General features: G+C 37.7%; 1 protein-coding gene and 1 pseudogene across 1 annotated transcript in view; both read right to left on the bottom strand.

The window, feature by feature from the left end:
• Positions 1 to 459: 459 nt before the first annotated feature.
• The window catches only part of DRAM2 (DNA damage regulated autophagy modulator 2), a 43,736-nt gene continuing 21,763 nt past the window's right edge, over positions 460 to 22,432 (bottom strand). Inside the window, exon 9 of the mRNA XM_039841163.1 lies at positions 460 to 578. Within this exon, the coding sequence (XP_039697097.1) occupies positions 498 to 578 (81 nt within the window). The 3' untranslated portion in view covers positions 460 to 497. The remainder of the gene's footprint in view (positions 579 to 22,432) is intronic.
• Positions 15,105 to 20,459, bottom strand: LOC120585014 (40S ribosomal protein S18-like; annotated as a pseudogene).

A 22,432-nucleotide genomic window follows, 5' to 3' on the forward strand; every position in this document is an offset into this window, starting at 1 on the left:
AAGGAGGGGTGGCTGGAGACATGCTACAGCAGTCCTGCAGGTCAGAGAACCTGGATAAAGCTCTTGCCCACTATCCAAGTGCAGGGGAAACATAAACAATAGTGCTTACTGGTTCCTCCAGTACTAGAGAGTTCCCTCAGTTCCTTGAGAGCTCTCATAGATCCCCAAACTCCTCTATATGGGGTCTCTCTCTCTCCCATATGTTGTGTAGAAGCTGTTCAATTGTCCCTCAGTTGTTTCTGATTGTGGTTTTGATTTTCATTTCCCTAAATGACTGATAATGTTGAACATCTTTTCATGTGCTGACTGAGCATTCATATACCTTCTTTGGAGAAATGTCTATTCAAGTCCTTTGCCCATTTGTAATTTTTTTTTAATTGGTGAGTTCTATGATATCTTTATATATTCTGAATATAAATTCCTTGTTAGACATATGACTTGCAAATATTTCTTCCAATTCAGTAGGTTGCCTTTTTTGCTTTCTGTTCTTTGTTCTTTTAGGTGGTGACAGTCAGGTGCAGCCACAAGAGAGGGCACAGGAAAGGCTCAGGAAAACAAAGTTTGGTATACTCACAGTCCTGGAGAGACAAAAATCACTTCATGTTAGGTTACACAGGGGGAGCACCAAGGGAGCAGACTCAATAAGCAAGTGAGGAACTGAGAGAAAGAGACAACTTGTGGACAAATACCTTTATTGGGGATCAGTGTGGAGTACAACAGGTACAAGGTGATTTCATTGCTGCATTTGTCACTAGGTGACAGTCAGGGGAGGGCAAGAAGGGGAACTTGAGTCAGGGGCCAACCTTATCACACTGGTTATCTGGGCAGGGCACTCACAGCCTGTTTATTGAGATGTTGTGGCAGTAGGAAATGTGTTTAAAATTGCAATACGATCAACCTTGGGATGGATAATGCTTGCCACGTAGATTGTGGAGATGTTAAAAGGTAAATGGAAGAGCTTGACTTAGCCAATGAAGGCAAATTTTGATGAAGGTGACAACTGGGAAGGGTCTTATTAGGTATAAGAGTTTGGTACCCAGTTCCAATGCCCAGGTCTGGACAGTAGGAGAAGTAAAGTGAGCTCCTTGGTCAGAATCAATGATAACCAGAACACCAAAGGATCTAAAATGATCTGTGTGAGGTGAGTGACAGTGGTCTCCTTTGTGACATGCCAAATGGGGAATGCTAGTCAATTATAGTAAGGGCATACTTTTTAGCACTTGTGGTTGGGGGAAAGGTACCAATATAAACAATGTGTCATTGAGAGAAAGGACAGTTACCCTGTGGAAAAGATCTCCACTGTGGAACATGTCAGTGTTTAGTTTTGGAACATAAGTCACAGTTGCCACCCATTGTCATGGCCACAGAAAGTCCCAGAGGAGTGTACTGTTTATGGTCCCATTTGACAAGAACATACGTGCCCCAATGCCCAGAAGTTCTATGTGCTGAAACTGCCAGCAGGTATGAAAACAAGAAGGGTCCAGGGAGGCAGCTGAGGTGGCTAGTGAATGTGTTAATCTTAGATAACTGATTTGCTGTTTTGTTGAAATGTGCCTCTAGAGTATCATATCATGTATGTGTCACGATTGACAAAAATGGGAATGGGCAATGTTTCCAACTCTTTCCAAATGTGGGATCCTCAGAGGGGCTGGCCTTGTACTAACTAAGAAATCGCTTTTCTGCCATTGGCCTGACTAGAACACAGGCCATTTGCAACCTCCCATGAATTAATTAAGATCTGGACATGGGGAAACTGCCTAGCAAAGAGAATCCTGTGATGTCAAATGCACCACTTCCAACTCTGCAAGCTAGGCAGACCCACAGATATTGTCCTTAGTCAGAGAGGTATTTAAGATCATATGACAGGCTGTGGCTCTCCAGCAGGCTGCATCACATGCAGTGATGGTGCTGCCATCAGCGAACTACACTCACTTCCATTCCATACCACACAGTTGGTCCCAAGGAGTTACTCATGTCACCATGAGAGGAAGGAATGGGGGCATCATTGCCATCTCCAGGACCATGTGCAGGAGGCTGAGCATGGGGGAAGCCACATCCTTCTGCAACTAGGAAAGGCCCTATTTATCAAGATTAATGACTAGAGTTTCCATTTCCACTTAAGCAAAGATGCTTCCACGGCCTGGCAAACGTTCTATCTGGAGAATGTCGCATGTTCACTTTATAAAAATATGTATTCTGCTGATCTTGGGTGAATATGTTAGGTTTAGTTCATTTATGCTGTTCTTCAAGTCTTGTTTCCTGACTTATTTTCTGTGTAGTTGATCTACCCATTACTTGAAAGTGGAGTATTGATGTCTCCGGTTATTATTGTAGAATCATCTATTTTTTCCTTTAATTCCGTCAACTTTTGCTTCATATATTTTGGAGGTCTCTCAAAAGTACAGAAATGTTTATAATTTTTATATCTTCTTGCTGTATTGAGCCTTTTATTAATACATAGTGTCTTTCTTTGTCTCTTGAAATATTTTTTAATTTAAAGTTCATTTCGTCTGATATTAAAGACACACACACTCTTGGTTACTATTTGCATAAACTAAATATTTTTATCCTTTCACATTCAACCTATTTGTGTCATTGGATCTAAAAGCAGTCTCTTGTAAACAGCAAATACTTGCATCATTTTCTAAAAAATTTATTGTGCCAGTCTCTTGTCTTTTGATTAGAGAGTTTAATACATTCACATTTAAAGTAACTACTTAAAAGGAAGACGCTAACTTCTGCCATTTTGTCTTCTATATGATTAGCTCTACCAGTTCCTTCGAGTCTTTAGGGTTTGCCATATATAAGATCATGTCATTTGCAAATAGGCACAGTTTTACTTCTTTCTTTTTGACTTGAATACTTTTTTTTCCCCCATGTAATTGCTCTGGCTAGGATTTCCAGAACTGTGTTGAATATAGTGGTGAGAGTGAGTATCCTTGTCTTGGTCTTAATCTTAGAGGAAAAGTTTTTAGCTTTTCACAGTTGAATTTGATACTAGCTGTGGGTTTGTCATATATGGCCTTTATTATGTTTAGGCACATTCAGTCTATCCATAATTTGTTGAGAGCTTTCATAATAAAAAGATGATAAATTTTGTCAAATGCTTTTGCTGCATCTACTGATTACATTAAGAATGGAGGGTAAAAATATATGATCACATCGACTGATTAACACATATTGAACCATCCTGCATCCCAGGGATAAATCCCATTTTATCATGGTATAAAATCCTTTTAATGGACTCTCAAATTTGGTTGGCTAGTATTGTGTTGAGGATTGGCATCAATGTCCATCAAGTACTCTGGCCTGTAATTTTCTTGTGTCCTCATCTATCTTTGGTTTTGAGGTAATGCTGGCCTTGTAAAATGAATTTGGGCATGCTCCCTCCACTTCAATTTTTAGAAGAGTTTGAGAAGTATTGGTATTAATTGTTCTTTAAATGTTTGGCAGAATTTACCAATGAAGTCATCTCATTATATTTTTCCCAATGGGAGGTTTTTGATTACTGCTTCAATCTCCAGACTCATGCTCCTGATCACAGCACCCCAGATTTTCTACTTTTGGTGTGCTCAGATTTTCTACTTTTTCATGATTCAGTCTTGGTGAATTGTATGTTTCTAGTAAATTACCTATTTCTTCTAGGTCATCTAATTTGTTAGCATAAGTATTCATAGGAATCTCATGATCTTTTGTATTTCTCTGATATCAATGGTAATATCCCCCCTTTTTTGCTTATTTTTATTTGAGTCATCTATTTTTTCTCACTTAGCTAGCTAAAGTTTTGCCAATTTTGTATATCTTTTTTTTTAAAAAAAAAAACCACCCACAACTCCACTTTGTAAGGTATATGTCTAATTAGTAGGTTGTACACCTGAAACTAATATAAAATAATAGAGTTTCAACTCTAATTGAAAAATAAAAATTAAAAAAGATTAAAACTCGACTCTTTGTTTCGTTTATTTTTTTTTTTTTGGTACTCTTTCATTTATTTCTGCTCTAACCTTTATTATTTCCTTCCTTCTGCTACCTTTGGGCATCATTTGTCTAATGGTGATGAACTCCCTCACCCTTTGTTTGTTTAGGAAAGTCTTTAGCTCTCTTATTTCTGAAGGACAAGTGTGTGAGGTAAAGTATTCTTGTTGGGCATTTTTTCCCCAGCTCTTTGACTACATCATCCCACTTTCTCCTAGCCTGCAAGGTTTCCGCTGGGAAATCCGATCATAGTTGTATAGAGGGTTCCCTTGTATAATGACACCTTTTTTCCTTCTCTGCTTTAAAAACTCTCAGTTTATCTTTGATTTTTTAGTGGGATATACTGTATTTTGCTGAAGATCTCTTTGAGTGGAGTCTGTTTGGGGACTTTCAAGATTCATGTACCTGGATGTCAATATCTCTCCCAAATTTGGGAAGTTTTCAGCTATTATATCTTTAAATAAGCTTTTTTTCTGCCTTCTCTCTTTTGTCTTTTTTTCTAGGACTCCTATAACAAGTAATTTGCCCTCATGATCATGTCCCATAATTCTGTAGGCTTTCTTCACCATTTTTCATTGCTTTTTTTTGTTTGTTTTTGTTTTTGTTTTTGTTTTTTTCCTACTCTGAATGGATAAAGACATTTGTATTCAGGTTCACGGATTCTGTCTTCCAATTGATTGTCTGATGCTGAAACTCTGTATTGCATTTTAAAAAATTGTTTTCATTGTAGTCTTCAACTCCAACATTTTTGTATGGTTCTTTTCAATGACTTCCATCTTTTTGTTCAACTTCTCATTTCATTATGTATTATTTACTGAGCTCATTGAGCTGTTTATTTCTGTTTACTTGAAAATCCATGTACTTCTTAAAGATAATTATTTTTAATTCTTTTACAGATAACTGGTAGAGCTCCATTTCTTTTGTATCAGTTGCCGGATAATTATTTTGTTCCTTTGGCTGTGTCATGGTTCCTTACTGTTTCATGTTTCTTGTGGGTTTGTATTGATGTCTGTACATTTGAGAAAGCAATCACCTCTTCCTTTTGGATTGGCTTCAGTGAGGAAAAACTCTCACCTGCAACTGGTTGTGAAAGTACTATTTGGTGGGGTGCAGAGTTTACAGTTCTGCGGAGGGCATAGTGGCGTACTGTGTTCATGAAGCTCGATCACCTGTAGTCAATGTCAGTGAAGACTATGGGAATCCTCAGTGGCCAAGGCTGTAGGTGTTTTTAGTGGCAGTGGTATTGAGGAATGTTGGCCTTAGTGGCAAAGGCTGTTAAGGTCCTCCTGTTCTTTTTGTCTATGGGAGAAAATTCTAGCCAACAAGGTAATTTCTGGCACCAGGTCTGGAGCAATGACATTCTGAGCAGCAGCCAAGCTGGGGTGCTGTGATCAGGAGCATGCATAAGTACTGTGGTGCCTGGGGCCTGGGGCCCGGGGCCCAGGCACATGTGCTGTTGTGGCAGCATGGGTGTATGAGGTGCAGGCATTGCAAACTATTCAGAGAACTGAAATCTGGGTATCTGGGACTTGCTGTGGTGATGTAGGCCCTGGGGTGGAGGGTGCAGTAGTGGCATGGGTCCAGGGATGACAGGGTACAGTGGTGGCCTGCGCCTAGGAAACAAGGTGCCATGGCAGTGCAGTTAGTGATGGCAGTTTACAATCATCACTCAGTCCTCAAGAAACAGAGCGCAGAACAGCAAAAGTGTGGTCAACAGAGCAGAGGCAGTGAAGCACTAGGGATAGTGGGTCAAAGCCCTGAGGACCCACGGTGTAGGGAACAGTGCAGCAGCTCTGGTTCCATAGATGGCAAGGTGCAGTGGGAACCTATTCTTTGAAAGTGGGGTGCAACAGTGACTAGGACACCAGAGAATATATCTCAGCATAGCCAAAATCTCCAGTCTTGGGGAGAAAATTTAATAACAGGGATTCTGGGGAGCTACATCAGCTGTGTCCAGGGGCCTGTAGGGATCCTTGGTAGCAAAGGCTACAGATGTTCCCTGGTGGTGATGAAGAGTTCTAGATTCCTCCTGTTTCCCTTTTCACCATGGAGTGAAATCCCTCCGGGGGGGATCTTTCTTGGTGCCAAGCTGCTTTGGACCAGTGGATGGGGCAAGGCAGGTAAACAGCTTCCTATGCTTTTCTATGCAGTCATCCTCAGATTTTGTGCTCTACAGGGTTTCCGCTGCTACTTTATTGCAGTCCAGAGCTTTCAGAGAGCTGTTTTTTGCTGCTCTGTCACTCTTCACGTTTTGTTTTTATGAAGGAGTTAAGCATTGTGATCTTCATATTCACCATCTTCCTCATGTCACTTAACGAGGTATTTCTTAGATTGAACTAAGCATTCAGTCTTACAAAACTATCACAGGCCACTCTTAGGTCTCCTCAGAGGCTATGAGACACAGCTTACCCTATATTCCTCTTCTGTAGAAGTAAACCTTGCAGTCCCTGTGGTAGTTTACACAGCCATCTAGGAGCTATTTTTCTGTGTGACCTTCCAAGTAAGAGCTCAGTTTCAAAGAAATGAGATTAACATTGGGTGAAATGTGGAAGCTTTTCTGGTTTAAAAGTCTCATGCTCCTCAAAAGCCTGACACAACTCCATACATATACCTTTCAGGGTTCCCACAAGAAAGTCGCCCAGTTATAAGAACCCAAATTAAAGAATTCCTCAAAATATGGTTCCTCATGAGGTATTTATAGGTCTCCACGCTCAGACTCAATTTATTAACCAGAGTTCATTTTAATCACAGTAAAATTTGCGCAATAGCATAGTTGATACATACCATCTTTCCTTATTTCCAGAGCTAGGAAGCTAATTGAAGGTAAAATTCTTATGCAGAAAAGGAAAAAAATTAAGCTTTTATCCATACCCTACCACCCATGATCTTTCATTGACACCTTTAACATAAAAGACATATCAATACATTTTATAACCACCAGAGTTTTTATCCTTCAATGGGACTTATTAGTCAATATTCCATCTAGCCCTTAACAAATTGGACTTTTCTTTAGCTAATTAGTTTTCATAGTGCCCACAGATTTTATATTCTAGATATCAAATGTAAGTTTAAATCAAGTAACAACACATCAGAGCATTTAATAAACCAAATGCGGTGCAGTTATTTTTCATTCTTTTGAGTAAGAGTGTTTCTTTCACATTATTAGTAAATTAGGTGTTTTATCCAGCCCGATAGCAGTCTTATCACAGTCACTCAAAACTAAGGTTGTGTCCATTGTCTCTTTTATTATTATTAAATTTATTGGGGGTGATACTGGTTAATAAAATTATATAGGTTTCGAGTGGACAATTCTATAATACATCATCTGTATATTGCACTGTGTGCTCACCACCCAAAGTCACAAAATCTCTTGGCTTAAATTTTTAAAAACAGTCACTTAGTTTGCACTAAGACATTTAAGAAATCTTTGCGTTCTTATCAGTTGTCACTAGATGACAGCAGAGGACATGTGTCATACTCTAGGATAGAGGGTTATACTATATGAACATTCACTGGCTGACTTTGTTGGAATGTTGTTTCCAGCCTAGCCGTGGTTTACTCATTCCCGCGCCTACTGGATATTTTTTTTTCCTATGACCCTTGGCCTCATTAAGTTATCAGTGCATCTTGCAAACATACAGCAGAGGCTACCCTTCTTTGTCAGGGGTCTATTCAAAATGATATAGGACAGGAACCACAGCTGCTAATGGGACAGCTGTGAGTACACCTCTTCCATGGGAGTAAAGCATACAGTAGTTCTTGCAGTACTCCACAAAGCCAGGTAGGAGCTAGTTTCTCTGGCTCCTCAAGTATCAGCTCAGGTGTAAAAAAAGTGAGACTCACATTAGGTGGGTTTGAGAGCCATTCTGGCTTTAAAAATCATGATCCTCAAGAGCAAATAACTCCTGTTAGAGATGACATTTTTTAAAATTAAGATATTGAAAAATTAGTTTTTCTCTCTTTTGTTCTTTAATCAGTCTTGCTAGGCAGTTATTATTTTTATTAAACTTCTCTACAAAGAAACTTTGCTTATTTTCTCTGTTGTGTCTATTCACTGATTTCTGCTCTTTATTGTTTTCTTCTATCTTCTTTTGGTTTAATTTGCTTTCTATTTTTCTTAAGGTGGAAGTACAGATTTTAAAATTCCTTTTTTAACAGATGTGTTTAAAGTTTTACATTTCCCTCTAAGCTCTGCTTTAGATGTATCCCTTAAGTTGTAAAAGTTTATATTACTCAACTTTAAATATTGTCCAAAAATATATTTTTTCCACTTTCCACTGTGAGCTCTTCTTTGAACAATTCATCATTTGGAGTATGTTGCTTAATTTCTAAATATTTGGACTTTAAAAAGTCACCTTTTGTCATTGATTTCTAGTTTAATTTCACGTTTGTCGAAGTGAATGCTCTGTATGATTTCAGCCCTTTGAAATGTATTTAGACTTGCTTAAAGGCATAATAAATGGCCAGTCTCCTTGTATACTTGATAAGGATGTATATTCTGAAGTGGTTGGGCATAGTCTTCCACAAATAATGTTTAAGATGAGAAGAATAATAATGTAATTGAATGTTCTAAATCCTTATCAATATTTTATGTCATTGTTCTATTCATTACCAAAGCTGTGCTCATTTCAAATTATGATTTTGTATTTTTCCTTTTGTCTTTTTAGTTCTGTCAATTTTTGCTTCATATATTCAGTAGGGAAAAAATGACTCATTATATGAGGGATCTTCATTTAGATTAACTGCTGACTTCTCATCACATACTGTGAAGGCCAGCAAGCAATAAAATAACATATTCAAAGCAGGCAGTAAAACAACATATCCAAAGTGCTGAAAGAAAATAAATTATTAACTAAGGCAATAAAATAACATATCCAAAGTGCTGACAGAAAGAATATCAACCAAGAATTCTACGTCCATAAAAACCATCTTTTAAAAATGAAGGTAAAATTAAGATGTTCTTCCCAAAGAAAAGATGATAATTTGTCACTAGCAGGTGAGACCTATAATAAGTATTAAAAGAAAAAACTTCAGGCCAAAATGAAAGACACTAGAGAATAACTTGAATCCAACAAATAAAGGGCACTGCTCAAGGTAACTACATAGGTAAACATAAAATACAGTATAAATATATTTGGTTTATAACTCTTTTCTTCTCCTATTTGATTCCAAAGATAACTGCATAAAGCAATAATTATAAAATTGTGTTGATGGGCTTAAAATCAATGGCTTTATAAAGATGTAATATATATGTAAATAATAGCACAAATGCATGAAGAGATAATATTGCTATATTTGAGCAAAATGCAATTGAAATTAAGTTGGCACTAATAAGAATTAAAATTATTTAAGTTAAAAATGTTAATTATAATCCCTAGTGTGATCACTAAGAAAATAACTAAAAAATGACTCAAAAATATATAGGAATTAAACTGGTAGATGAGAAAATGTCTAACACAAAAGAAGTCAATGACAGAGAAATGAAGAAACAATAAATATATGGAAATGTAGAACAAAGAGTCACATCATAGTAAATGGATATATTGAATATAGTAATGTGGCAGCTCTGGAAATCAGATTCATCCCTTGCCCAGAGAGTACTATTGTTGGTTAATAAGGATCAACATTATTGATTCTTCAGTGACTTTTTCAAACTATATTTACAAAGACTGTATTCCTTGTCATGTGTGATCACTGATGTCTCTCTTCACTACATACATTATCAGCCAGTGATCTGACATAGATTACCTTAAAAGCCTGGACCCAAGGGGAAAATAAAAGAAAACTGTGTTCTATCTTTTAAAATTTTTTAGACAGATGCCATCTGGAAATCACTTCTGACTGAATTTTAAATGACCATCCACTGTGCTGTACCTTCATTGAACTGCCACTCAGATCGAAATACAGAACCTTGATTTTTGGAGGACAAAGTCCTTATTGTCCCCCTTGAACCGACAAGCTACACCAGGATATGGACCACTATCCCTATGGCTGGCTGCTGCAGGACTGGGGCTGGAGGATGATACTACCGTGCCTATGATAGAAATTTAACAATATTTACTAGCCGCTTTCTTTAATAGGCACTCCACTGTTTACTGCAGGATTTCAATTAGATTTCAGAGGTCCAAAATAGTTTATTTGGATAGTTCTTGTCATCTCAGTAGTTGTTTTGCTGGTGGGATAGATTCCTGGGCTTTTTTTTTTTTTTTTTTTGAGAAATAAATGTATTTATTTAAATTAGTTTCAAGTATACAGTACATTGGTTAGACATCTATAATGTTCATAAAACGATCCCCTAATTGCTCCCTCCCTCCCCTGGTCCTCCACTTAGCCATCATATTAATGCTAACTGCATTCCCTCTGCCATGCTCCCCGTGCCCAACTATCAACTACTAATTTGTACTTCTTTGACCCTTCACCCCATTCTCCCAGCCTCCCAACCCCCGTCCCCTCTGTCCGTCACCAAATTGTCCACTATATTTGTGAGTCTGTTTTTGATTAGTTTGTTCTTTTTGTTCTGTAGATACCACATATAAGTGAAATCATATGGTATTTATATTTCTCTGACTTATTTCATTCAGCATAATAACCTCTACGTCTATCCACGTTGTTGCAAATGATAGGATTTCTATTTTTTTAATGGCTGAGTAATATTCCTTTGTATATATGAACCATAATTTCTTTATTAAATCATCTATTGATTTCATATCTTGGCTATTGTAAATTGTGCTGCCATGAATACTGGAGTGCATAGATCTTTATGAATTATTGTTTTGGTTTTCTTTGGATAAATATCCAGAAGTGCAATTGCTGGGTCAAAAGGTATATCTATTTAATTTTTTGAGGAACCTCCATACTGTTTTCCATAGTGGCTATACCAATTTGCAATCCCACCAACAATGTATGAGAGTTCCCTTTTCTCTGCAGCCTCATCAACACGCTGTTTTTTGATTTGTTGATGATATCCATTCTGACAGGTGTGAGGTGATATCTCATTGTGGTTTTAATTTGCATTTCTCTGATGATTAGCAACCTTGAGCATCTTTTCATATGTCTGTTAGCCATCTGTATTTCCTCTTTGGAGAAGTATCTGTTCAGGTCTTCTGCTCATTTTTTAATTGGATTGGTTTTTTGTTGTTGAATTGTATAAGTTCTTTATAATTTGAATATTAACCCCTTATCAGATGTATTATTAGCGAATATCTTCTCCCAGTTGGTTGTCTTTCTGTTTTGTTGATGGTTTCTGTTGCTGTATAAAATCTTTTTAGTTTGATGTAGTCCATTTATTTTTTCTTTTGTTTCCCTTGCCTGAGGAGATATTTCTGAAAAGAAATTCCTGTTAATAATATCACGGAGTTTACTGCCTGTTTTCTTCTAAAAGAGTCTATTCTTGTATATGGTGTAAGAAGATGGTCCAACTTCTTTTTTTGCATGTATCTGTCCAATTTTCCCAACACTATTTATTGAAGAGACTGTCTTTACCCCATTGTATATTCTTACCTCCTTTGTCACATATTAAGTGAGCGTATAGGCGTGGATTTCTGGGCTCTCTATTCTGTTCCACTGATCAATATCTGTTTCTATGCTAGTACCATGTTGTTTTGATTACTGTAGCCTTGTAGTATAGTTTGATATCAGGTAGTGAGATACCTCCAACTTTGTTCTTCTTTCTCAAGATTGCCATGGCTATTCAGAGGTTTTTAATGGCTCCATCTAAATTTTAGGTTTATTTGTTCTAGCTCTCTGAAAAATGCTATTGGTATTTTGATACAGATTGCACTGAATCTATAGATTGCTTTGGGTAGTATGGCCATTTTAACAATGTTGATTCTTCCTACCCATGAACAGGGTATATGCTTCCATTTATTTTTATCTTCTTCAATTTCTTTTTTTCAATGAATTTTCTGAAAACAGGTCTTCCATCTTCTTGGTTAATTTGATTCCCAGTACGTTATAGTTTTCAATGCAATTGTAAATGGGATTGTTTTCTTAATTTCTCTTTCTGAAAGTTCATCATTGGTGTATAAAAATGCCACTGACTTCTGAATATTTATTTTGTAACCTGCTAATTTACTGAATTCATTGATCAGTTCTAACAGTTTCTTGGTGGCGTCTTTACGGTTCTCTCTATATAGTATCATGTCACCAGCAAATAACAAGTTTTACTTCTTCCTTTCCAATTCATATGCCTTTTATTTCTCTTTCTTGTCTTATTGCTGTGGCTAAGATTTCCAATACAATGTTGAAGAGGAGTGATGAAAGTGGGCAACCTTGTCTTGTTCCTGATCTGCAGGAAAATGCTTTTAGCCTTTCCTCATTAAGTATGATGTTAGTTGTAGGTTTGTCACATATGGCCTTTATTATGCTGAGGTATGTTCCCTCTATTCCCACTTTGCTGAGAGTTTTTATCATAAATGGATGCTGGATTTTGTCGAACACTTTTTCTGAAATCTATTGATATGATCATATGGTTTTTATCTTTTGATTTGTTAACGTGGTGTAGCACATTAATTGATCTGCAGATACTGAAGCAACCTTGCATCCCAGGAATAAATCCAACTTAACCATGGTGTATATTTTTAATGTATTGCTGAATTCGGTTTCCTAATATCTTGTTGAGGACTTTTGCATCAATGTTCATAAGAGATATTGGCCTATAGTTTTCTTTTTTTGTAATGTCTTTGCCTGGTTTTGGAATCAAGGTAATGGTGGCCTCATAAAAGGAGTAAGGGAGCCTTCTCTCTTCTTGAATTTTTTAGAATAGTTTGAGAAGAATAGATATGATTCTTCTTTGAATGTTTGGTAAAATTCACCTATGAAGTCATCTGGTCCAGGACTTGTGTTTTTTGGGAGGTTTTTGATTACTGATTCTATTTCATTGATGGTAATCAGTCAGTTCAGATTTTCTGTTCCTTCTTGACTCAGTCTTGGGAGATTGTATGTTTCTAGGAATGTGTTCATTTCTTCCAGATTGTCCGATTTATTGGCGTATAATTGCTCATAGTATTTCCTTTTGATCCATTGTATTTCTGTGGAGTCCATGGTTATTTCTCTTCTTTTATTTCTTATTTTATTTATTTGAGGCCTCTCTCTTTTTTTCCTTGATGAGTCTGGCTAAGGGTCTGTCAAGTTTCTTTACCCTTTCAAAGAACCAACTCTTGGTTTCATTAATCTTTTGTATTGTTTTTCTAGACTCTATTTCATTTATTTCCACTCTGATCTTTATCATTTCCTTCCTTCTATTCACTTTGGGCTTTGTTTGCTGTTCTTTTTCTAGTTCTTTTCATTGTAAGGTTAGATTGTTTATTTGAACTTTTTCTTGTTTCTTGAGGTAGGCCTGTATTGCTATGAATTTCCCTCTTAGGACTGCTTTTGCTGTGTCCCATAAATTTTAAGTTGTTGTGTTTTCATTTTCATTTGTCTCTAGTATCTTTTAATTTCTTCCTTGATCTCATTAATAACTCATTCATTGTTTAGTAGCATGTTTTTTAGCCTCCATGTGTTTGTGTATTTTCCAGTTTTTTTCTTGTAGTTGATTTCTAGTTTCATATTATTATGATCAGAGAAGACATTTGATATGATTTCAATCTTCTTAAATTTATTGACTTGATTTGTGTCCTAACATGTGGTCTATCCTTGAAAATATTCCATGTGCACTTGAGAAAAGTATATATTTTGCTGCTTTGGGGTAAAATGCTCTGAAAATATCTATTAAGTCCTTCTGTTTTAGTCTATCTTTTAGGCCCATTGTTTCCTTGTTGATTCTTTGCCTGGAAGACCTGTCCATTGGTGTCAATGGAGTGTTAGTCTCCTACTATGAGTGTATTACTATTGATCTCTCCTTTTATGTCAGTCAATAACTGCTTTGTGTATGTAGGTGTTCCTATGTGGGGTGCGTATATGTTTACTAGGGTTATATCATCTTGATTTATCGATCGTCCTTCTTTACTGATTTATGAATGTCCTTCTTTACTTCTTATTATAGCCTTTGTTTTAAAGTCTATTTTATTTGATATAAGTATTGCTACTCTGGCTTTTTTTTTTTCATTTCCATTTACGTAAAATATCTTTTTCCACCACTTTACTTTCAGTCTGAGTGTCATTTGATCTGAAGTGGGTCTCTTGTAGACAGCATATGCATGGGTCTTGTTTTCTTACCAATTTGGTTACCCTATGTCTTTTGATTAGAACATTTATCCGTTTACATTTAAAGTGATTACTGACAGGTACATTGTTACTGTCATTTTATTATTCATATTTGTTATTTCTATTTTCTTTTTTACCCCTTCTCTTTTTACAGAAGACCCTTTAACATTACTTGCAATGCTGGCTTGTTGGTGATGAATTCCTTAAGCTTTTTTTTTTTGGTCTGGGAGGCTCTTTATCTCACTTTCCATTTTAATTGAAAGCCTTGCTAGGTAGAATATCCGTGGTTGTAGATTGTTTTTCATAACTTTGAATATTTCTCGCCATTCCCTTCTGATCTGCAAAGTTTCCACTGAAAAGTCAGCAGACATTCTTATGGGGATACTCTTGTAAGTAACCAGCTTCCTTTCTCTTGTTGCTTTTAAGATTCTTTGTCTTTGACCTTTAGCAGTTTAATTATGATGTCTTGGTGTAGGTCTGTTTGAATCCCTCATTTGGAACTCTTTGGGCTTCCTGAACTTGTATGTCTAATTCCTTTGCCAGATTAGAGGAGTTTTCTGTCATTATTTCTTCAAATAGAGTCTCAATCCTTTGCTCTCTCTCTTCCTCTTCAGGTACTCCTATGATTCAGATATTTTTACGCTTCATGTTGTCCCAGAGGTCTCTTAAATTGTCCTCATTTTTTAAAATTCTTTTTTCTTTTTGTTATTCTGATTGGGTGAATTCAGCTACCTTGTCTTCCAATTCGCTAATTTGATCTTCTGCTTCGTCCAATCTACTGTTGAATCCTTCTAGTGTATTCTTCATTTCTGTTATTGTATTCCCCATTTCTGTTTTTTTTTTTATGGGTTCTATGTCCTTTTTTTATGCTCTCATTGTGCTCATCCATTCTCTCCATAAGTTCATTGAGCATCCTGATAACCATTATTTTGAACTCTGACTCTAGTAGGTTGCTTACCTCCATTTCATTTAGCTTATTTTCTGAAGTTTTCTCTTATTGTATCATTTGTGGCATGTTTGTTTTCTTATTTTATTAGCCTCTGTGTTCTTTTCTATGTGTAGGAATATTTGTTTTGTCTCTGTCTTGGCCAGATGGCCTAATGTGGAAAGTATCCTGTGTGGTCGAGTGGCACTCTCTCCCTGATCCCTTATGCTGGGAGGTCTGGAAGTGACCTTTGATGGGTTATGTGTGACCTTTTGTTGTAGCTAAGGCTTTATTGTTGTTAGTAGATCAGTAGGTGGGATTAATGTTCAGGGTAATTGTAGGAATTGGCTGCACCCTCAGGATGAGAGTTGCTGTGTAGAGGCTGACTCTGCTGAGTGGGATTTGCCCTGGCAGGCTTATGTACTTGTTGCAACCAACCTTTGTGGGTTTCACTACTGGAACTATTCAGGAGTTGCTCCATTGTGGTCTGGTGCCAGCCTCCAGATGAGTTGGTTTTATGGCCCCTTGGGAGGGGCTTCCCCATAGGCCAAGGTCAGCTGCTGCTTTTGATTGCTCAGGGCTACCCGATGAGAACTACAAAGCGATCTGCTGATGGTTGTTGCCTATGCTGGATCTAAAGGCAAGTGGAAGAGACAATCCTGTAGGCAGCTCTCAGTTATCCCTCGTCCCTGACTTGGGCAGTTTAGCAGAAAGATGCAGAAAGACCAGTGCTCCTCAAGGCCTGATACTGCCTATCGATTGCCTATCTCTGAAACTGGATGATATGCATGTTGAGTGGCACAGGGACTCTGGGTCTAGTGAGTAAATGTTCCCCTGCCACTGCAGTGTCAGTTTATGTGCCCACGCTGTCTCTGTGGCTTGCTGTACAAGTTTCCACTTGTAGCAAGGTCAACTGCTGCCCACTCTGGGCCTAAATGCGCTACCCCGAAGCAGGGGCAGCTACCTATCAATGTGCAGTGGGCACTTTGTGTACTGGATAGGGCAGGAGCTCAGGTTGTTAAGGGCTGTCAGGCCAATACAGACCCCTGCAATCCCCTTAAGAGATATTCTTGCTGCATAGATTTTGAAATATCGTTTCCATTCCATTTGTCGAGGGATTTATTTCCTCTCCGATTTCTTCATTGACCCACTTTATATTTAGTACCATGTTATTCAGGACCATTGTGTTTGTTTTTCTTTCCATTTTTCTAATTGTTGTTGATTTCTAGCTTCATATCATTGTAGCCGGAAATGATGTTTGACATGATTTCGTTTTTCTTAAATTTATTGAGACTTGTTTTGTGGCTTAACATGTGATCTACCTTGCAGACTGTTACATATGCACTTGAAAAGAATGTGTATTCTGGTGGGTTGGAAAGAAATATTCTGTATATATCTGTTAAGTCCATCTATTTTATATATATGTAACAGTCTATTTAAAGTTGTTACACACTTTGAATTTTAAAAGGACTACACATTTATTTTTCTCCCCCATGTTTTGTTTTTGACATATTTTATACCTTTCCTAATTATTGTTGATACACATGACTTTACTACTTTTGTTTTTTAACCTTCATACTTGCTTTTGACGTGGCTGATCCGCTACCTTTATTCTACATTTGCCTTTAACAGTGAGATTTTTTTATTTCTTATTTTTATTTCTTTTATTTTTTATATTTTCTTATTTCTAGTTTTTGCCTTTTCTTTTCTGCTTATACCAATCCCTTTAACATTTCTTGGAATGCCAGTTTAGTGGTGATGAATTCTTTTAGTTTGGGCTTATCTAGGAAACTATCTTTCAATTCTGAATGATAGCCTTACCAGAGAGAGTAAACTAGTTGTAGGTTTTTGCCCTTCATCACTGAATATATCGTGCCACTTCCTTCAGGTTTGCAAAGTTTCTGCTGAAAAGTCATCTTATAGTCTTACGGGTGTTCCCTTTTATGTAACTAGTTCTTTTTGTGCTGCTTTTAAGATTCTGTCTTTAACCTTAGACATTAAAAAAAATTCAAAAAATTATTAACAGACAAGGCTTAGAGATTTATTTATTCTTGGACCCTTGGTAGCCAGTGATCTTTGTATGCTGGCCTCGAACACAAAGTACACAGAAGAGGCATAGCCCTCTGCAGGCCCAAATTTTTTTCAGTTGCTCCAGGTCTTCACAGAGCTTGTCGTCCATACCATCGGCCAGGATCTGGTTGTATTTTTTGTTCTTTATGTCCTCTGTCATCAGCCTAAGATCTTGTATTGGCTTGGATTCAGCATAATGGTGACTACATGTTCCACCTCAACCTCAGTGAGTTCCCCTATCCTCTTGGTGAGGTTGATGTTCGTTTTTCTCAACACCACATGAGCATATCTTCATCCCACATCCTTAAATACAGTGATGGCAAAGACTATTTTCCATTGCCCATCAATATTGGCATTGAGTACTCACATAATGTGCTGGAACTTCTCAAGGATCACTAGAGACATGGCAATAGCTCCAGTGGTGGCATGTAGGCCTCCTGTGGAAGAGTAACTTTTGACATTTTAATTACGGTATATCTTGTTGTGGATCTTTTTGGGTTCATCTGTTTTGGGACCATGTTTCCTGGTGTCTATTTCCTTTGCCAGGTTAGGGACCCATTCAGCCATTATTTCTTCAAGCAGGTTTTCTGTCTCTTTCTCTTCTACTTCTGGACTCACATAATGTGAATGTTTGTATGCTTTTTGTTGTCCCAGTGGTCCCTGATACTCCCCTCACTTTTTCAAATTCTTTTTTCTTTTTGTTGTTCTGATTGGGTGACTTTGACTACTTTGTCTTCCATATCACTGATCTATTCTTCTGAATCATCTAATCTGATGTTCATTCCTTCTGTTGTATTCATTTCAGGTATTGTATTTTTCAGTAGTTTGGTTCTTTTTCAAGTTCTTTTTGTGCTGCTTTTAAGCTTTCTCTTTGAAGGTGTCTGTATTCACCCATACTTTTCCTTAGTTTGGTGACCATTCTTATGATCATTATTTTGAATCCTTTATCTAGTTGATGGCTTATCTCTGTTTTATATCTTTTCCTGAGGTTTGTCTTGTTCTTTCCCTTGAAGCATATTCCTGTCTCCTCATTTTCCCGAAGTCTCTATGTTCCTTTTCATGTATTAGGTAGATCAGATATATCTCATGATATTGAAAGAGTGGCCATATGTGGAAGGTATCCTGTGGGGTCCAGTCATGCAATTCCCCCTTGTCACCAGAGCCAGGTGTTCCAGGGGTGTACCCTGTGAGAACTATGTGACCTCCTGTTGTAGTTGTGCCACAATTGCCATGCACATGCTGGTGGGCAGGACTGGTTCTAGGCCCAGCTGTCTCTGAGGCCTGGCTGCAACTACTGTTGGCACAATGATTTGCAGGCTCTCCCCCAACATGGCTGTATATGAGGTCCAGATGTGACTGCTGTGTGTACAATGATGAAATGGGCTGGCCTCAGCCGGGCTGGCTACAACTGGTGTGGGTGAACGGATGTCTGCCACAGGTCTTTGATGTGGGTGGCTATGAGGCCTAGATTCTATTTTTGTGTGCATGTTGGTGTGCAGGGGCTTGCCCCCAGAGTGGCATGCCTCTTTGGAGGAACTCCAGGGTTGCCTAGGGCCTCCTGCCAGGTGCTGGGGGGCAAGACCAGAGAGGTACCCCGGAGCAGCTGTGGTGTGTACTGGCCAATATGATGTTAGTCTGGGCAGGTCCTTAAGAGGAGTACTGGGCAAACTACTAGTAGGTTATTGGAGACTGCCAGAACTGGTGCCTGCCAGTGCAGGGCCAGCTAGGTGAAAGGAGAGAAAAACAAAGCAAGAGAAAATAATACCCACCAGTGCTTCCATTCTTGGAGAAAGTTCTGAGATCCTTGCCCCTCTGCACATGCTTCCAGTCATTCAGTATATCTGCTTTGCCTTTGACCAAGATGCCTTTCAAATTGCCTCTGTGCTGGAACTGAGAGTTTGTACCTGGGTCCTTTGAAGGTGGAGACTCAGTTTCCCACAGAACTTCTGCTCCTCTGGAAGCAAACCTCTCTGGTCTTCAACACCAGATATTATAGGGGCTCCACTTTCCAGTACCAGAGCTGGTCCCTTGGGCTGAGAAAGCTGACATGGGTCTCAGAGCCTTCACTCATCAAGGGATCTTCCACAGTTGCAATATCCCTGGCACCTGTGGAATATCCCTGCCACACCAACGGCGTGCAGCCAGACTAGACTGTATCTCTGCCCCTCCTACTTGTCTCAACGTGGCTTTTTCTTTATATCCTCAGTTGTAGAGAATGTCTTCCACTAGTCTTCAGTTTGTTCTCAAAGATAGTTGCTCTATGTTTAATTGTAGTTTTGGTGTGCTCATGGGAGGAGGTGACATTAGGATCTCCCCACTCTGTCATCTTGACCAGAAGTTCAAGTATAGATATTAAGTGTTCAGTATGATCAGTTGATAATAGTATATCCATGTCACACACATCTATTTCAGGATGCAGAATGTTTGCATCTCCAGTAAAATCCTTGTATTAGTTTGCTAGGGCTGCCATAACAAAGTATTACAGACTTGGTGGCTTAAACAAATTTGTTTTCACAATCTCAGACACTAGAAGTCTGGTATCATTGTGCTTATAGGGTTGGTTTCTTCTGAGGCCTCTCTTTGGCCTGTAGATGGACATCTTCTCCCGTGCTTTCATATGGTCTTCCTTCTGTATATGTTTTTGTCCTAATTTCCTATTCTTATAAAGATACCAGTCACATTGAATTAGGGTGCAACCTAGTGACCTTATTTTAACTAATTACCTATTTAAAGACACTATCTCCAAGTACAGTCACATTCTGAAGTAATGAGAATTAGGACCTCAACATGAGTCTGAGGGTGGGGGAGACAACTCAGCCCATAACAATCACTCATGCCCCTTTTCCAGTCAGTCTTTCCCATAAAGCAATCACTTTCTGACTTCTATCACCAGTTTTGCCTGGTCTTGTGCTTCAAATTAATCAGACATCATATATTTGCATCTGTGTGGTTTCTCCTGATCAATACAATGCTTTTGTTATTCATCCATGTTGTTGCACATATCTTTAGCTTACTTCTTTTTACTGCCAAGCAGTAAGCAGTTATATAAATACACTTCAACTTGTTTATCCATTTTTATTGAGCTTTATTAGGGTTATGGCTACCCTTGGTGAATATAACTGCTGAGAAGATTCTTGTTACAGTCTTTTTGTGGGCATATTTTTATTTCTCTTAGGTAAATTCCTATGAATGGATTTTGGAGGACCACTGAGTAGATATATGTTTAACTTGAGATGAAACCACCAAACCATTCTCTAAACTGGTTCACCAGCAACACAAGAGGTCCAGTTTCTCATATACTTATCTCTATTTGGTGTTGTCAGTCTCTATGTATGTGTGTACACACACACACACACACACACACACACACACACACACACACACACACTAGCCATACTAGTGGCTATGCAGTGGTGTCTCATCGAGGCATTTATTACTATTACTCTGATGTAGTGTATCTTTTCATGTGCAATTTGTCCATTCGTAAATCCTCTTTTGTGAAGTATCTGTTCAAGTCCTTTGCTCATTTAAAAAACTAGATGGTTCTTTTTGATTTGTTGGTGCTCTTTATATAGTCTGCATACAAGTTCTTCATAAAATTCACATATTATGTTTATCCAGTCTGATTTGCCTATTCAGATTAAGGGTATCTTTTGGTAAACAAAAATCTTAATTTTTGAAAAAGTCCTCTGTTATTGTCTTTTATGTTCCTAAGAAAACTTCGCCTTCCTTGATGTCACAAAAATATCCTCCTAGCTTTTCATCTAGGAGCTTTATGGTTTGGGCTGTGATGTACCTCAAAATGTCTGTATAAGACTGAGGTAAATGCTGAGGTTCACTGTTTTCCATTTGAATGTTCTGGTGTAAACTTATCAGTTGAAGACTTTTTCTCATTGAATTGTCTTGACTCTTTGGTTGACTATGTATTGTGTGGTCTATTTTAGGACTCTTATTATGTTCCATTGGTGTATTTGTCTATTCTCATGTCAATAATACACTGTCTTGTTTATTGTAACATTATGATACATCTTTAAATCTGGTAGTGTTTATGTCTTCCATTTTTTTTTTTTTTCAAGATTGCCTTGGCTATTTTAGATGCTGTGAATTTACAAATTTTATAATTAACTTGTCAATTTCTTCAAAATTTCCTGCTGGGAATTTTGTTAGGGGACACATTGAATCTATAGATCATCAAGTAGAGATTGGGCATCTTAATAATACGGAGTCATCCAATATATGAATGTGACACACCTTTCCATTTACAGTCACGTACTACTAAATGAGGATATGTTATGAGAAACGCATCATTAGGCAATTTTATCATTGTGCAAATGTCATAGAGTGCACTTACACAAACCTAAATAGTATAGCCTCCTACACATCTAGACTACATGGTATAGTCTTTTGCTTTGTGGGGGCAGAAAAATAATTTCCCTCTAATCTTCTGGGTTCTTCTTGGCTGAGACACCCCTGTAATAAAAACTAACAGGAGAAAACCAAAAATCTAATAACATGTGCACCTTCTGTATGCATGGGAAAGACCCAGAAAAACTGAGTCACGTGCCAAAATGGCTGAAGCCACCGCCTTACTTAGCCTCAGCTGAATACAAAAGAAAGTATTGGGGTTGGGAGGAGTCAGTTAGGGGAGGTTACAGTAAAAGCAAAGTAAACAAGAGCAAGATTGTAATGTACATTTAAATCCTTGTCTTCTACATTTTTAAGAGTTTGTAGAAATAAGACCATCCCTTTCTTCCTGATACAGCGAGAGACTCTTACAAATGGGGATTTCCCTTAAAAATGTAAATCTCTTTTACAAAGGGTAACTTCTTGTTTTTCAAAGCTTCTTCCATATCTGCCATTTCTTAGAATTAAGTGGCTTAAAATATTATGTCAAACATACATATTTTGGGGTAACAAATTCTGTTCCCCTACAGCTTCCTGGCCACAGACCTGTACAACATGTTACTGTACTGAATACTGCTAGCAATTATAACAGAATGGTATTTGTATAATGCATTGTGCTACATTATGATGGCTGTGTCACGTCACTAGGTAACAAAAAAATTTTCAGCACCATTATAATCTTATGGGACCATCATATATGTAGTCTATTATTGATCAAAGCATGGTTAAGCAGCACATAACTGTATTTAGGTATTTTAAAATTCTCAACAGCACTTTTTTAGCTTTCAGTTTATAGGGCTTACACATATGTCATTAGAGTTGTTTCTAGGTATAAGACTGTTTCATGCTATGGTAGAGAGTATTATATACTTGTTTTAAAATGCTCATTAATATAGAATTGCAGTTCATCAC

This window comes from Pteropus medius, unplaced genomic scaffold, assembly GCF_902729225.1.
Source record: "Pteropus medius unplaced genomic scaffold, Ma_sr-lr_union100, whole genome shotgun sequence".
Lineage (NCBI taxonomy): Eukaryota > Metazoa > Chordata > Mammalia > Chiroptera > Pteropodidae > Pteropus > Pteropus medius.